Genomic DNA, 17,355 nt, shown 5'->3' with positions numbered 1-17,355 from the left:
GATGTTGAGATGTGCTTGTTACTTGAACTCAGTGAAGCATTTATTTGGGCTGCAATTTCTGAGGCTGGTAAAACAAAGGTAACTGGGTCTTCCATTCCTGTGGCGGGCCTCATCAGAGCCAGTTTCATCATTGCACTTGATGGTTTGTGCGACTGCACTTGAAGAAACTTTCAAAGTTCTTAATTTTCCGTATTGACTGACCTTCATGTCTTAAAGTTATGATGGACTGTTGTTTCTCGTTGCTTATTTGAGTTGTTCTTGCCATAATATGGACTTGGTCTTTTACCAAATAACCCTATCTTCTGTATACCACCCCTACCTTGTCACAACACAACTGATTGGCTCAAACGCATTAAGGAAAGAAATTCCACAAATTAACTTTTAAGAAGGCACACCTGTTAATTGAATTGCATTCCAGGTGACTACCTCATGAAGCTGGTTAAGAATACCAAGAGTGTGCAAAGCTGTCATCAAGGCAAAGGGTGGCTATTTGAAGAATCTCAAATATAAAATAGATTTTGATTTGTTTAACACTTTTGGTTATTACATGATTCCATATGTGTTATTTCATAGTTTAAATGTCTTCACTATTATTCTACAATGTAGAAAATTTTTTAAAAAAGAAAGAAAAACCCTTGAATGAGTAGGGGTCCTAAAACGTTTGATCGGTAGTGTACCTTATTTACTAACCATTTGAAAAGTCCCCAAGCAATTTTTAGAGACTACCTGTTGAGTTAAAGCAACAGTACAGTGCTGAGGCACATTGAACAAAGTTGGCAAATTAGAGATATGAACAATATTGATGTGGACAGTGCTATTGAATGAAAAACACTTCAAACGGATTAGCGGTACATTTTCTCCCCTAGATCCCTCCCAGCCCTCTTATAGCGTGTGACGTCACTGTGACGGGCCAGTCATCAACAAGAACACAGAAGCTCATCTGTTGGGAAGTCGAGAGGAGAACTAACTGAAAACCCGGAGCCAAGTAGAGACTTTTCTATTTAGCCCCCCTTATAAGTCAACCGTCCATAGGAGAAAGGGGTCGCAACTTGTTTAACGTCGTTTGTTTTTCTCTTTAAAATAAAGAAAGTAGCTAACGGTAGCTCAGTTAGCTATATTTAAGGGACACTATTTGGTCTCGCTTCACAAATAAGGATAAGGCAGGTTGCTGCTGGCAGGCTTTCTCAAGTAGCTTTTTCCTCGGCTAACCTGCTAACCTTAGTTTGCGAGAAGAAAAGGAGGCAAGAAAATGGAGTTGGACGATGGAGTACTCTACCAGGACGACTCTGGTAGTTCGGCGATGATGTCCGAACGGGTGTCGGGTCTGGCGAGCTCCATTTACCGGGAGTTTGAACGGTTGATCGGTCAGTACGACGAGAACGTTGTGAAAGAACTCATGCCGCTCGTCGTCGCGGTGTTGGAGAACTTGGACGCGGTGTTCGCGGAGAACCAGGAGCACGAAGTCGAGTTGGAGCTCCTAAAAGAAGACAACGAACAACTTGTTACCCAGTATGAACGGGAGAAATCGCTCAGAAAATCTGCAGAAGAGGTGGGTTTGAATCCTCGACTGTCAAAGAAAGGGGGAGAGTAAGACAACTTTCGCAGACAGACCACGAAACTGATCGAAAAACTGCTTGCTACTGCTAGGCCACTCAAGCTAGCTTTGACAGTTCAAGCGCAAGTAATGTTCAACAACAAGCACAGACTGTACCCAATAATGTAGCTACTATTCCCATAGGGTTAATTTGCACATAGCAGGGCCTATTGCCTGTGAGAACTTGCAAACAATTATGCATGGACTAGATTGCTTGCTAGCTTTAAACCCTGAAAGTCAATGTTGGTAAACTACACAGGCTAATCTTATAAAGCTATAGCATTCTGAAGCTAGCAGGATATGTCATCTGGTTGCAACAGCTGATGACAAGGTTACATATTACTTATTTGACACTGTTGCTAATATTTTGGCTGGTGACATTACTTAAGTCATTTGCTTCATGGGTGTTTTTTTTTTTTTTGTAGACTAACTTGTTTAATTTCATGCCTGCTGTCCAAACTGGATGCAAACTCCTGCAGCCATGCATTAGTCAGCATACAAATGGAGCTACACCCAAAGGGAATTACTCTGACAGTATATTCCAAACCTGTCAGTGTTTCTCAAATAATGGGTCAGGACCCAGTGGTGGGTCGCGGCTGACTCCCTTTAGGTCACTGCTCTAGATATTTTGAACCTAGCCGTACAGCTTTCTGGCTAAAAACATTTGTCTGCTTGACTTGGTAGAGTCAGATCGACCATAAGAGCAGTTGCCAAATGAGATTTGGTCATCCCATCCAAATCCAAAACAGGAGTGTCATTGGAAGTTTGAGTGCCACCTTCTCTTTTCTCTCTCTCCTGTTTGTTCTGCCACCACACACTGCAGTCACTCCAGACAATGAGACTACTCACTTTCTGTCCCTCTCTTTTGTTCCCTCTCTCTCTCGCTCCCCCCTCTCTCTTTCTCCCCCATCCCCCTGCCTTTCACCCACTATGCCAAGGGTACTCGACTACTATTTGAGAAGGTCCAGTGACATATATTTCCTAGGTGGCAAAAGCCCGGCTGGATTTCATCCATTATCGGCTCTGTGTTACGACGTAGTAACAAACATAGTCGTCTACGACTTAGCAAACATGTTGTTATATAAAGTGTACATTAAATGAGACTAAGAATTTGAATTAATTGCAACTTTATGTTGAATGTAAACATGTGCAACATTGCTGAAGAACAAAGGTGGATGCATAATTGCCATTGCACATGGGCCTTGAATAAATAATATATATAAATTAAATAAAGTGCATGTTTTCTGGAGAACAAAGGAGAGTTGAACCAAAAATAATAATCTGAATGCACAGAATGCCACTGTGGGCCATGCAATATTAATGTGTGTCACTCTGGGCCTTGCCCTTGCATCAATGAGAGAAATTACACTTTGAACCTTGCCACAAATGGTGTGAAAGCAACTCTGAGACACTGGTGCAGGTGTTCATTGGTGAGCCTGGTGCGGTATTTGTTTTGAATTAAGATCAAAAAGTTAGGCACAGCGGTCTAAGGCCCTGCATCTCAGTGCTAGAGGTGTCACTACAGACCCTGCTTTGATTCCAGGCGGTATCACAACCGGCCGTGACTGGGAGTCCCATAGGGCAGCGCACAATTGGCCCAGCGTCGTTAGGGCCGGGGTAGGCCGTCATTGTAAATAAGAATTTGTTCTTATTAACTGACTTTCCTAGTTAAATTAAAACGAGGCTTATTCACAGCTGTATCTGGAGCCAAACATGGTCAGGATGTATAGTGCCAGTTTCTTGAGAACAGGGGGATCGGCTGCAGGAACCGTCCTTTCCCAGAAAGTGACAGGGTCACAATCACCAGCCTACTCCTTCAAAGACACATTTTCTTGCAGCTCAATCAACTCCCTTTGCAGTGATGCAGCATCTACCCATCTGAAGATCTGTTTTTGTGTCTTCTGACAACTTTGTCACATTTGTGACCAATAGAGGGTTCTGTGGATGAGCAGCAGCAGCTCTTGTCCAACAGTGATGTCATCAAAGCGAGCCTTGAAGTTATCCATCAGCTTCTGGATGAAATCAACATGGTTGGGAACGTCTTTGTCTCCCTGCATTAATATGAGAAGATTGGGAAGTGGACAAATTCTCCCTAGAGATCATTCTTGAAAAGCTAATTTCTTCTGCAAAGCTCGGACTGCTGTTATCATATCACACACGGTGTTGTCCCGTCCCTGCAGCTTAACATTCAGTTGATTAAGGTGTGATGTAATGTCTGTCAAAAATGCAACTGTTTTTCGTCTTCTCATCTTCCAAATACTGAGTTGCCTTGTCACTCTTGCTCTGATAAGAAAGTTTTGATTCCCAACCGAATGGCCCAAAAGCATTTCAAAACCCTGGGTATTGTCAGTGTTATTTGTTCATCCACAGTTAATGAAATGCATGCTGATTTTCTGAATGGCCTGGAAGTTGTGAAGTTACATCTTCAGCTAATATTTCACTTCTCCTCATTGCTGTTGAATCTGACAGTGGGATCTGTTTGATCTTTTCCCAGATCTCATCTTTTTGTTTACCTTCAAGCAAGGTGTCAGCACCTTCACAAATCTTATTTTACCATCTCCGCGTCTGAATTTTTTTTCTCAAAACCCAAGTTATCCTCAGTGAACACTCGTTGCACGTTGTTGGGCTGTCATATTGGAATTTGAGTAAGTTAATCTTGTTTGTTCTCCCCTCTGTGTTCAGGGGATACGTCTGATCAAAATGACTATGCCTGCTGTCATAATGGCGCTTAACATTGACACTTTTCATGAGGGCTGTGGACTCAAATCTTTCTGTTTCTTTCTGCTTGCTTGTCCCAAGCTTCTGTAGAGGATATTTTGATTGATGTGATTGGGTAAGACGTGCCCTCTTGTATTTGCATATAACCACATGTTTGGATTAGACGTGGCACTAGTAAATTTGGGCATTGCTTCGAGAGAGAGAGAGAGACAGAGGTTGCAGAGTAGAGGCCGCGGCCCTCGGTTGATTTTCTTTTTTATAAAGCTGTCCAAAAATAATTTATAGACTTTTTTTATTTTTATTTTTATATATAACAAAATGCGATGTCCGGTCCGTATTGACCCGCTTTCCGCCCGTTGAGTTTGGCTGCGCTAGGCTGTCTCTCTGTCTCATCACACTGTTCTAGTGCTGTTGTGATTCAGCCCCCCCCGCCCCCCCCCCCCCATGTCATTAATCTCTTTATTCCCATAACTGCCAAAGTGAAAGCTCCTATCCTCTCCTAAAGATGGGTTAACAGGTCAAGTGATCCTTTGTTGGCAGCAGCAGTGCTGTTGTAATTTAGCCATGTTTAGCTTTCTCTCGGCCTGCCAGACAATACTGTACATGAACACGGCTTAGGAGACCTCTGTTGTAGTGTTGGTTATGGCTTGTGTGTGTCAGGTGCTCTGCCCTTTCAACTTCCTTCACATCAGCACGGTGTGCATTTACAAAAATAATGGATTAGTGTTAACTAGTACATTATAACACAACAATTGAAGGTTACAGTGGTAATGTTACAAATCTGTCTGATCCTTCACTTTGTCCTGTCAAAGGGCATTGCTAGCGCTATTTTTAAATGAGAACAAGTTCTCATTTGCAACTGCGACCTGGCCAAGATAAAGCATAGCAGTGTGAGCAGACAACAAAGAGTTACACATGGAGTAAACAATTAACAAGTCAATAACACAGTAGAAACAAAAGGGGGAGTCTATATACAATGTGTGCAAAAGGCATGAGGAGGTAGGCAAATAATTACAATTTTGCAGATTAACACTGGAGTGATGAATGATCAGATGGTCATGTACAGGTAGAGATATTGCTGTGCAAAAGAGCAGAAAAGTAAATAAATAAAAACAGTATGGGGATGAGGTAGGTGAAAAGGGGTGGGCTATTTACCAATAGACTATGTACAGCTGCAGCGATCGGTTAGCTGCTCAGATAGCTGATGTTTGAAGTTGGTGAGGGAGATAAAAGTCTCCAACTTCAGCGATTTTTGCAATTCGTTCCAGTCACAGGCAGCAGAGTACTGGAACGAAAGGCGGCCAAATGAGGTGTTGGCTTTAGGGATGATCAGTGAGATACACCTGCTGGAGCGCGTGCTACGGATGGGTGTTGCCATCGTGACCAGTGAGCTGAGATAAGGCGGAGCTTTACCTAGCATGGACTTGTAGATGACCTGGAGCCAGTGGGTCTGGCGACGAATATGTAGCGAGGGCCAGCCGACTAGAGCATACAAGTCGCAGTGGTGGGTGGTATAAGGTGCTTTAGTGACGAAACGGATGGCACTGTGATAGACTGCATCCAGTTTGCTGAGTAGAGTGTTGGAAGCCATTTTGTAGATGACATCGCCGAAGTCGAGGATCGGTAGGATAGTCAGTTTTACTAGGGTAAGCTTGGCGGCGTGAGTGAAGGAGGCTTTGTTGCGGAATAGAAAGCCGACTCTTGATTTGATTTTCGATTGGAGATGTTTGATATGAGTCTGGAAGGAGAGTTTGCAGTCTAGCCAGACACCTAGGTACTTATAGACGTCCACATATTCTAGGTCGGAACCATCCAGGGTGGTGATGCTAGTCGGGCATGCGGGTGCAGGCAGCGACCGGTTGAAAAGCATGCATTTGGTTTTACTAGCGTTTAATAGCAGTTGGAGGCCACGGAAGGAGTGTTGTATGGCATTGAAGCTTGTTTGGAGGTTAGATAGCACAGTGTCCAAAGACGGGCCGAAGGTATATAGAATGGTGTCGTCTGCGTAGAGGTGGATCAGGGAATCGCCCGCAGCAAGAGCAACATCATTGATATACACAGAGAAAAGAGTCGGCCCGAGAATTGAACCCTGTGGCACCCCCATAGAGACTGCCAGAGGACCAGACAGCATGCCCTCCGATTTGACGCACTGAACTCTGTCTGCAAAGTAATTGGTGAACCAGGCAAGGCAGTCATCCGAAAAACCGAGGCTCCTGAGTCTGCCGATAAGAATATGGTGATTGACAGAGTCGAAAGCCTTGGCAAGGTCGATGAAGACGGCTGCACAGTACTGTCTTTTATCTATGGCGGTTATGATATCGTTGAGTACCTTGAGTGTGGCTGAGGTGCACCCATGACCGGCTCGGAAACCAGATTGCACAGCGGAGAAGGTGCGGTGGGATTCGAGATGGTCAGTGACCTGTTTGTTGACTTGGCTTTCGAAGACCTTAGATAGGCAGGGCAGGATGGATATAGGTCTGTAACAGTTTGGGTCCAGGGTGTCTCCCCCTTTGAAGAGGGGGATGACTGCGGCAGCTTTCCAATCCTTGGGGATCTCAGACGATATGAAAGAGAGGTTGAACAGGCTGGTAATAGGGGTTGTGACAATGGTGGCAGATAGTTTCAGAAATAGAGGATCCAGATTGTCAAGCCCAGCTGATTTGTACGGGTCCAGGTTTTGCAGCTCTTTCAGAACATCTGCTATCTGGATTTGGTTAAAGGAGAACCTGGAGAGGCTTGGGCGAGGAGCTGCGGGGGGGGCGGAGCTGTTGGCCGAGGTTGAAGTAGCCAGGCGGAAGGCATGGCCAGCCGTTGAGAAATGCTTATTGAAGTTTTCGATAATCATGGATTTATCAGTGGTGACCGTGTTACCTAGCCTCAGTGCAGTGGACAGCTGGGAGGAGGTGCTCTTGTTCTCCATGGACTTCACGGTGTCCCAGAACTTTTTGGAGTTGGAGCTACAGGATGCAAACTTCTGCCTGAAGAAGCTGGCCTTAGTTTTCCTGACTGACTGCGTGTATTGGTTCCGGACTTCCCTGAACAGTTGCATATCACGGGGACTATTCGATGCTATTGCAGTCCGCCACAGGATGTTTTTGTGCTGGTCGAGGGCAGTCAGGTCTGGGGTGAACCAAGGGCTGTATCTGTTCTTAGTTCTGCATTTTTTTGAACGGAGCATGCTAACTGCTTTCCTTTCCACCAAAATGGGAGCTTATCTAGTACATTGAGTACAAGGCCTAGTTTTGTTTCGACATGTCATGATTTGAAATCTAGGGTGGGGCTGGGTGGGGACTGATTAATGCGTTTGTGTCTTCCTGAGGTAATTTGCTTTGCACTGCACAGGCATGACTTTCTCCTCAGAGCTGCAGTTCAGTGGAGTGTGGAAAGACGAGCTCAGAGTCTGGTCATAAAGCTTCATAAGTAGTTAAAGCTGCAATCCATATAACTTTTTAGATGACCTGACAAAATTCACAAATGTGTTAGATCTGTCATTCTCATTGAAAATAAGTTCAAGAAGCGGTAGATCTGTTCTATATGCACTTTTTCTATGCTTCCCGTTATTACGTATAATTTTTTTTTTGCTTCTTTCTTTTGTACACCAACTTCAAACAGCTGAAAATTTCAGATTTTCGATTCTGGAAAATATATTTCACAGCGGTTTAGATGGTACAATGATTTTCTACACGCTACAGTTGAAAAGAGTTGAGAAACCAGTTGTCCTGTGTTAGATTCTTCACCAGTGTTAGGCCTAGGTGTTTACTTTGAGGTTAAAAAACACTATGCTTAATTGACTTTACACACGCCTGGTTAACTCAATGACATCAGTCATGTTGGTCATTAGGCTCTAGAAAACCATCCAATCCACATGCTCATGGCTGTAAAAACCCAAACACCTGCCTAATAGACTATAAGTAAAGACAATATGGTTCTCAGCCAGTAAACAACACTGAAGACAGACACCCCAAGTACTTCTTGGGACAACCCATTAAATGCTGTTGTGACTCAACTGCCAGACAAACAGTCCTAGTAAGTCCAGTGTAACACTGATCTCTCCCAGAGCTGAGCTCAGTGTAACTCTTCCTAGACGGACTGTGACTCTACACTATAGACAGGGAGAGGAAGAGGGCAGGGCCAGGCAGGAAATTGCTGGGAAAACAAGACTTCGTGAGTTCCTCTCTGCGGCCAGGATGCTCCTCGCACCCATTCCCCCTGACATCAAAGGGTCACGGTTCAGAATGATAATGTCACAGGGTGATGTCAGAGAGTCGTGTCATTCCTGCCAATGTCAGTCAGGCTCTAACCAAAAAGCCCCTGTTTCCTGTGCCAGGTATCTGTTATCACACAGCATTTATCAGGAGCAATTTGAAAGCTTCAAAGCATGTCATTGAATTGGGGCTGGAAAACAGAGGTCGGGGGTGTTTATCTAAAGTGCATGGTTCAAGAGTCAACTGTAATAGGCTACATCCCCATTCCTTCTCCCAGAAAACAAAACGCGATGTGGATCTTGATTTATTTTTCAAGCTATATCACACTATTTTACATACAGCAGGTTTTTAAAGGAACAAAGAGTACAGTCTGCGATACTGGTATAATCACAGCCCTCTATTGAACCCAGTTTATTATTTTAAATCAAGACCGAACCTGCTAGCCCCACAATTGGATGTCACGGCCCAGACCATTTGTATGGTTTGTTGATTTGGACAATTTACCCGGATGTTTGATGTTGATCTAAGTTATGATTTAATATTAAATCAATGAAATGTTTATTTGTCACATGCTTCGTAAACAACAGGTGTAGACTAACAGTGAAATGGTTACATACGGGCGTTTCCTAACAATGCAAAGACAAATAATTAGAAAAATAATAACAGAAGGACTAAATAAACAATGAGTAAGCATATCTTGTCTGTGTACATGTGGTACCAGTACTGGTTCAATGTGTAGGTTAACAAGGTCACTGCGGTAGATATGTAGGGATAAAGTGACTAGGCAACAGGATGGATAATAAACAGTAGGGATGCACCAATATGACATTTTTGGTCAATACTGATATTTTCCTTGCCAAACAAAATCCCAATACCGATGACTGATATTTACAATTTTAGAGGCCTTTTAAGCATTCTAGTACAGTTAAATAGTTGACACACACTGACAAAGTTATTTTGTTGCCATTTACATATGTCCCCATTACCAGTAAAACATAATCAAAACCTATTTCTTTCACTCATTGTTGTGCTGTTTCGTTGTTCATTTGTTCAGTCGTTACATTCTCAACCAGGTTTTCATCATACATGTCAAGCAGTGACGTTTCAGCTCTGTCTGTGGCTTTTTCTGTCGTGGGTTCTCTTCCTCTGTGTGCACTGGCGCTGTGTCCATTTCCGTCTTGTCCAGCTGTGTCTTACATTTCACGTAACCCTGTTTCTTGTCTGCATCGAAGTAGCGGTCCTTGTACCTAGCGTCCAGCATGATGGCGACACCGTAAAGAGGCTCAGAGGGAAGGCCACCGAATCGCTTTTTCACAGCCTCGAGTAGAGTACTTTTGTAAGTTTTAACCCCACGGTCTGTGTCTGCAGTTTTGTTGAGCAAGTGTTTCAATACCATGACAGAGGGTATCACGTCTTCTGCAGGCACAGTTGATGAGCTTATTTCTCCAGTCAGTTGTTCAAATGGAGCTAAGCATATCTGTTCATGTTTTCAATGAGAGTCCATTGATTTGTATTGATTGTTGCAGGTAACTCATAGTCTGTTGCGTGCTCGCCAAGCACTCGTTTTTGTTCCAGCTGGCTCTCCATCATGTAGAAAGTACTGTTTCATCTGGTGGAAACGTCTAGCCTTTCTGTTTTCACTCCAAGCTGCTCCTGTATTGCTTGCAGGCGGCTGTATGCTTCCTACCTGTTGCCACTGTGTCAGATATGCTGCGTTGGGTCAAAACACCTTCATTTACAGCCAGTTGCAGTGTGTGTGCCTTGCATGGCAAACTGGCGACTCCGCATTCTTCCAAAGCCTTTGTCATGTTCCATGGATTATCACATAGCAGCGTGTACTTTGTTCTTGGATTTTCTAAGTTTCAAACATGTTCTCAAATGCCATTGAAGTGGCAGCAGCGGTATGACAACCAGCACATTCTTGAGCATGCAATACATCTTTCCTCAGTACGAAATCCTTGTCGACCCACTGTGTTGTCAGACTCCGCATGCTCGTGGGGCTGACATCGCTGGTCCAATTGTCAGTCGTGAAGCTAATAGCAGTGAAGCCCATAGCAAGAAGCTCATGGATGTGGTTTTAACAATACTGTGTAACTCCGGTAGGGCAACATCTGAAAAATAGCGCCTACTTGGTAGTGTGTGCCAGAGCTTGAGGTGCTCGACCAGTCGGCAAAAGCCAACATCATCCACAACCGAGAACGGTTGATTGTCAAGGGCAATGAATTCTATTATCTTGGCGTTAATGGATTCTGCCTTTGAGTTGTCTCGCTGAATTGGTCTTACTCTTTCAAATGACTGCTCGACTTGAACTTGTTTAGTTGTTGGAAGTGTGAGCTTAGTTTTAGTCGCTGATGTCTGGGGTTGAAGAACTTTCAAATGACTAATTAGGTTTGTGGTATTGAAATATTTCACTTTCTCCCCTCTGGAAATAATAGCAGCACAAACGTTGCATATGGCCTTTCTGTTATCTTCCCTTGAAACGTCATAATAGATCCACACAGCAGACATTGTGGGCCAGGTTAGGAATGCTGTGTTGCACGTGTAGCGCTGTATTTTTCGTGGCGTCATTGCGCCATCTACCTACGTTATACAGGTATGCCGTCGGTTTTGCACTTCAGTGTTTAAACTATACATAGAGCCGATGTTGGCATTTTGAGCTAATATCATCCGATTTCTGATATATCGTGCATCCCTAATAAACAGTAACTGCAGCGTATGTGATGAGTCAAAAGAGTTAGTGCAAAAAGGGTCAATGCACATAGTCCGGGTAGCTGGTAGTTGACTGTTTAACTAATTATTTAGCAGTCTTATGGCTTGGGGGTAGAAGCTGTTCAGGGTCCTGTTGGTTCCAGACTTGTTGCAGTAGCAACGCTTGCCCTGCAGTAGCAGCGCGAACAGTCTGATTTTGGTGGCTCAAGTCTTTGATCATTTTTAGGGCCTTCCTCTGACACCACCTGGCACAGAAGTCCTGGATGGCACAGAGATTGGCCCCAGTGAAGTACTGGGCTGCACGTATTAATGTCTGCAGCACCTTGCAGTTGGCTGCCAAGCATTTCCCATACCAAGTGGTGATGCAGGCAGTCAACATGCTCTCAATGGTGCAGCTGTAGAACTTTTTGAGGATCTGCGGGCCATTGGAAAATCTTTTCAGCCTCCTGAAGGAGAAGTGGCATTGCCATACCCTCTTCACGTGTGTGTGTGTGTGTGTGTGTGTGCTATGAAAATTCCTTAGTGATGTGGATACTGAGGAACTTGAAGCTCTCGACCCGCTCCTCTACAGCCCTGTTGATGATGTGGGTGTGCTCGTCCCGCCATTTCCTGTAGTCCAGGATCAGCTCCTTTGTCTTGTGGACGTTGAGGGAGAGGTTGTTGTCCTGGCACTACCCCCCCCCCCCCTGTATATAGCCTCGTAAATGTATTAATTTGATTTTTTTAAAAACTTTAGTTTATGTATTTATTGAACTGCATTGTTGGTTAAGGGCTTGTAAGTAAGATTTTCACGGTAAAGTCTACACCTGTTGTATTCGGCCCGTGACAAATAACATTTGATTTGAAATCTAACCCTGACTGATCTTGCTAACCACAAATGCATGGCCCTTTTTAGTGACTTTCAGTATCTCTTGGCCAATCAATCTCCTACCTTTTTTGTCAGAACCGTCTTGCTATCCCAGCCGCCCAGTTATACCCAGGCGAGACCCAAAGAAGACGCAGTGCACTTAATAAAACTCCCTGTCAATAGAATGTTCATACACTGGGGCACTGTGTGTGTGAAGGGACAAAGGGAGCATTATGCGTGTTCAGGAGGAGAGGAGAGGGAAGAGGCAGATAGCACACCAGAGAAAGTTCTACTCGTTATCGTATGAACACCCAACTATGGGTCATATGATCAGCAGCACGGAGAAAGTGTGTGTGTGTCAGTCAATAGGAGAAGGCGGTTAGGTTCTAGGGAGGGATGTTAGGAATTATGCTTTTATGATAGTACTTTCTGTGTGTGACTTGCACCCTTGTGTTTAGTGCTGTTTACAGATTAAGTCCCAATACCCTCTCCCCTTCCTCCTCTCCCAGCCCCCTTGTTCAGTCCAGGCTTCATGTAGCCTAATGCTCTTATTAGATTTACTATGAAGTCTGTGCCTTTACTGCCTTTCAGACCCTTTCTCATACCTTCCCACGTTCCCAGTTTTATTTATCCCATTTTCTCTGTCTCTCGCTTGCTAGGCTTATGCTTTCATAACCATTTGAACTGGGCCTTGACTACACCTACAGCCAAAACATTTTGCTTTATATCAGTGTAGGCAATTAAGCAGGTCACATAGACATTCTCCAAGCGCCTTTTGTCCTAGCTTACATCTGCTCTTTGACACATAGAGAAGAGCTGATTAGTTCCAGTAGGCCTCCGGCGGAGCAAGGGTCTCTGGTGATAGTCTCCACCAGCAGATGACTGCTCATCCCAGCCGATGTGCTGGCTGAGCTCCATGATCACAAGACTCAAGACTGTTTTGCGTGTGTCGTGCTAATGAGCGCAAACTTTAGTTCCATCCTAGTGTTATAACACAAGATTCAACTCAGTCTAGTGTCAGGTGTGTTAGTGCCGGGCTAGGACGAAATCCTGCAACACTGCTCTAACAGGTCTCTGTTAACAGTCACAGGCTGGTTCAGCTCTTTCTGTATGTTTCTAATAAGCTAGGTGATATGCAGTTCTGTGTGTGTGTGTGTGTGTTTCTCTCTCATTCCCATGGACAATTGTTGTGAGTTTTGATCTGAAAGAAGTTACTGAGATCTAACAGACAACAATAAGACTCACTGCCTGACTGATATTGTCTGTACAACGCATAAACGCACTCAAAAGCTGTGGCTGCGTGCACATGTGCGCCAAGGGGTTAGCGCTCTGCACCTGTTGTCTGACACCCAGTGAATGGAACTGAAGACGGACTGACTCGTCATGATGATCTCAGACCTGATACACACACGCTCAATGGAGCTGCAGAAAGCCACACAGGCAGACGGGTGGGTTTTTCCCATTGATCTCAGTCTTTATGAGTTAGCGAGACCTTAGAGCTGTCCCTAGAGTTTCTCCCCATTAATCTCTTCTCTCGCTCTTTCACTGTGTAGTAGTGAGTGACACTAAGGATCACAGGAAGTTGTGACAGGAGGAATCTCACATGAACATGATGCATACAGCTCACCCTCCTGTCTGTTGGCTAGAGGTCAATGATCTTTCTTACAAGTACTTAAAGGTCCAATGCAGCTCTTTTAATCTCTATCAAATCATTTCTGGCTTACAAGTACCTTACTGTGACCATTTTCAAATAAAATGGTCAAAAATCAAGCAAGAATTTTGCTAGGACTGTCTCAGTGGTGAGGTGAAAACTAGTTGGTATTGGGAGAGATGTTTGGAACGCTTTCTAATTGGTCTATTAACTCATTTACCACCTGGTGATGTCACCAGGCAGGCCAAAACACCAAAAACACAGAAATTTCAGGCGGTATTTTCAAACGGCTCTTTCACGAAAAGGACATTATCATAATTTTACAATTTCACAGTATTATTCCAACCTCATAGTGGTTGGAACCTCAACCTCATAATATATATATATATATATATATATATATACACACACACACACACACTACCGTTCAAAAGTTTGGTCACTTAAAAATGTCCTTGTTTTTGAAAGAAAAGCTAATTTATTTGTCTGTTAAAATAACATCAGTTGTGCACCGGGACCTCCCACTCCTCTTTCTATTCTGGTTAGAGCCAGTTTGCGCTCTTCTGTGAAGGGAGTAGTACACAGCACAGTATGAGATCTTCAGTTTGTTGGCATTTTCTTGCATGGAATAGCCTGTAATCGAACGCACAAATGCTGATGCTCCAGATACTCAACCAGTCTAAAGGCCAGTTTTATTGCTTCTTTAATCAGACCAACAGTTTCAGTTGTGCTAACATAATTGCAAAATGGTTTTCTAATGATCAATTAGCCTTTTTAAAATGATAAACTTTGATTAGCTAACACAACGTGCCATTGGAACACAGGAGTGATGGTTGCTGATAATGGGCCTGTGTAGATAGTCCATAAAAAATCTCATTTCCAGCTACAATAGTCATTTACAACATTAACAATGTCTACCACTGTATTTCTGACCAATTTGTTATTTTAATTGGCAAAAACTGTGCATTCAGAAACGAGGACATTTCTAAGTGACCCCAAACTTTTGAAAGGTTGTGTGTGTGTACAGTAGAATTCGGAAGTTTACATACACCTTAGCCAAATGCATTTAAACTCAGTTTTTCACAATTCCTGACATTCAATCCTAGTAAAAATTCCCTGTCTTAGGTCAGTTAGGATCACCACTTTTATTTTAAGAATGTTAAATGTCAGTATAATTATTTATTTCATCATTTCTTTCTTTCATCACATTCCCAGTGGGTCAGAAGTTTACATACACTCAATTAGTATTTGGTAGCATTGCCTTTAAATTGCTTAACTTGGGTCAAATGTTTCGGTAGCCTTCCACAAGCTTCCCACAATAAGTTGGGTGAATTTTGGCCCATTCCTCCTGACAGAGCTGGTGTAACTGAGTCAGGTTTGTAGGCCTCCTTGCTCGCGCACACTTTTTTCCAGTTCTGCCAAACAAATTTTCTATGTGATTGAGGTCAGGGCTTTCTGATGGCCACTCCAATACCTTGACTTTGTTGTCCTTAAGCCATTTTGCAACAACTTTGGAAGTATGCTTGGGGTCATTGTCCATTTGGAAGACCCATTTGCGACCAAGCTTTAACTTTCTGACTGATTTATTTAACCTTCATTTAACCAGGAAGGGCCCCTTGAGATGTAAAATATATTTTTCAAGATAGGCAGCACCAATTCATTACAAAAATTACAGACAAACAACATGAAAAACTAGTAATCTAGTAAAATCCATAGAATTCACAAGAGTATAACAAAATCAAAAACAGAAAATTAAAAACATTGACATGTCAGGGAATCAGTCTCAAGATCATTCATCAGTGATTTAAAAACACCAATCGGGACAAGTTTCAAGAACTTTGAAAGTTTCTTCAAGTGCAGTCGCTAAAACCATCATGCGCTATGATGAAACTGGCTCTCATGAGGACCACCACAGGAAAGAAAGACCCAGACTTACCACTGTTTCAGAGGATAATTTCATTAGTTACCAACCTCAGATATCGGCAATTAACTGCACCTCAGATTGCACCTCAGAGTTCAAGTAACAGACACGTCTCAACATCAACTGTTCAGAGGAGACTGCGTGAATCAGGCCTTCGTGGTTGAATTCCTGCAAAGAAACCACTACTAAAGGACACCAATAAGAAGACACTTGCTTGGGCAAAGAAACACAAGCAATGGACATTAGACCGGTGGAAATCAGTCTTTTGCTCTGAGTCCAAAGTTCAGATGTTTGCTTCCAACCACCGTGTCTTTGTGAGATGCAGAGTAGGTGAACGGATGATCTCTCCATGTGCGGTTCCCACCGTGAAGCATGGAGAAGGTGTGATGGTGTAGGGGTGCTTTGCTGGTGACACTCAGGGATTTATTTAGAATTCAAGGCACACTTAACTAACAGTGTGGTTGCCACCGCATTCTGCAGCGATACGCCATCCCATCTGGTTTGCGCTTAGTGAGACTATCATCTGGTTTTGTTGATGGTGGTGGAAAATGCTGTCTCAGGAGCTGTTCCAGAATCTCCCATAAGTGTTGAATTGGGTTGAGGTCTGGTGACTGAGACGGCCATGCCATATAGTTTGTTTTCATTCTCATCAAACCATTCATTGACCACTTGTACCCTTTGGATGGTGGGGTATTGTCATCTTATGGGGCCATGGTAGTCAATAATGGGCTGACCAGTATTTTTTTATACATGACCCCCTACACATGATGGGATGTGATTTTCTTAATTAGCTCAGGAACCACACCTGTGTGAAAGCACCTGCTTTCAATATACTTTGTATCCCTCATTTACCCTCATCCCTCACGTTTTTGACAGCACTGGGCCTCTAACGCATCCAGACACATGCCGTTGTGTTATTCAGTGTTTTAATATCTTTCTGTTTCTGTCTCTGTAGAGGTACATGGTGTTTGAGGACAGTCAGGAGACGGAGAAGAAGGACCTTCAGAGTCGACTGGTCCTGCTGGAGTCACAAACACGTCAAATGGAGCTCAAGACCAGGAACTACTCGGACCAGAGTGAGTCAATCATTATGTCTTCTAGGACTGGAGGGGTGAACCCTGATGGAAGGAATACTGAGAAAGACATTACAAGTGAAGGGCTCAGGATTGTGCTCATAACGTGGGGCTGGAAGACCAATATATTTACTGGGTTGTACTGTATCTGCACGCCATAGAAACAAACAACCCACACGATGCTGCCAAACACACCCTCACGAACCGTGGGAAGGTCATTACATAAGGAATAAACTCAAGAGGTGACAGTTTGGAGGTGTCTGTAAGTGCAGTCTAAGGGAGTCTTGAATGGCGATTTTAATTTCATTTTTCAATCCTTGCATCACACCTCGAACTCAGTTTATTCTGATCTGAGTTGGTGTTTGACTGTGAACGATCAGGACTGATTGGGTTAAGTAGCTACTTTATGGGTGTCTGTCATCTGACTTGATATTCACTAGTGCTCACAGCCAAGTCCACAGTTCGTGTTCTTTCCTATTCAGTTTTTCCTCTCTTCCACTGTCACTACGTCTTTCTTTTTTTTTTACACTTTCAGTCCTTTCCTACTTGAACAGTTTTCACTCTCGGTCTTCTCTCTCCTTAAACTAGATAGGGAGAGACAGAGCAGTAATTCTCTTGAGTCATTTTGATGTGAAAT

The 17,355-nt window shown here is 43.5% G+C and overlaps 1 protein-coding gene across 5 annotated transcripts in view; it reads left to right on the top strand.

Annotated features, from left to right (window-relative positions):
- The first annotated feature begins 927 nt into the window (after positions 1 to 927).
- LOC109869894 (C-Jun-amino-terminal kinase-interacting protein 4) overlaps positions 928 to 17,355 on the top strand; it is a 53,959-nt gene continuing 37,531 nt past the window's right edge. For 3 of the 5 annotated variants that reach the window (XM_020460177.2, XM_031804768.1, XM_031804765.1), the window contains exons 1-2: positions 928 to 1,549; positions 16,601 to 16,721. In XM_020460177.2, coding sequence (XP_020315766.1) covers positions 1,250 to 1,549; positions 16,601 to 16,721 — 421 coding nt within the window. In that variant the 5' untranslated portion in view covers positions 928 to 1,249. The remainder of the gene's footprint in view (positions 1,550 to 16,600; positions 16,722 to 17,355) is intronic. The other 2 variants (XM_031804767.1, XM_031804766.1) reach the window with 2 other exon arrangements.

This window comes from Oncorhynchus kisutch, linkage group LG25 (genome assembly GCF_002021735.2).
Source record: "Oncorhynchus kisutch isolate 150728-3 linkage group LG25, Okis_V2, whole genome shotgun sequence".
Classification (NCBI taxonomy): domain Eukaryota; kingdom Metazoa; phylum Chordata; class Actinopteri; order Salmoniformes; family Salmonidae; genus Oncorhynchus; species Oncorhynchus kisutch.
The sequence above is the reverse complement of the archived record's forward strand: the minus strand, read 5'-3'. Positions and strand labels throughout refer to the sequence as shown.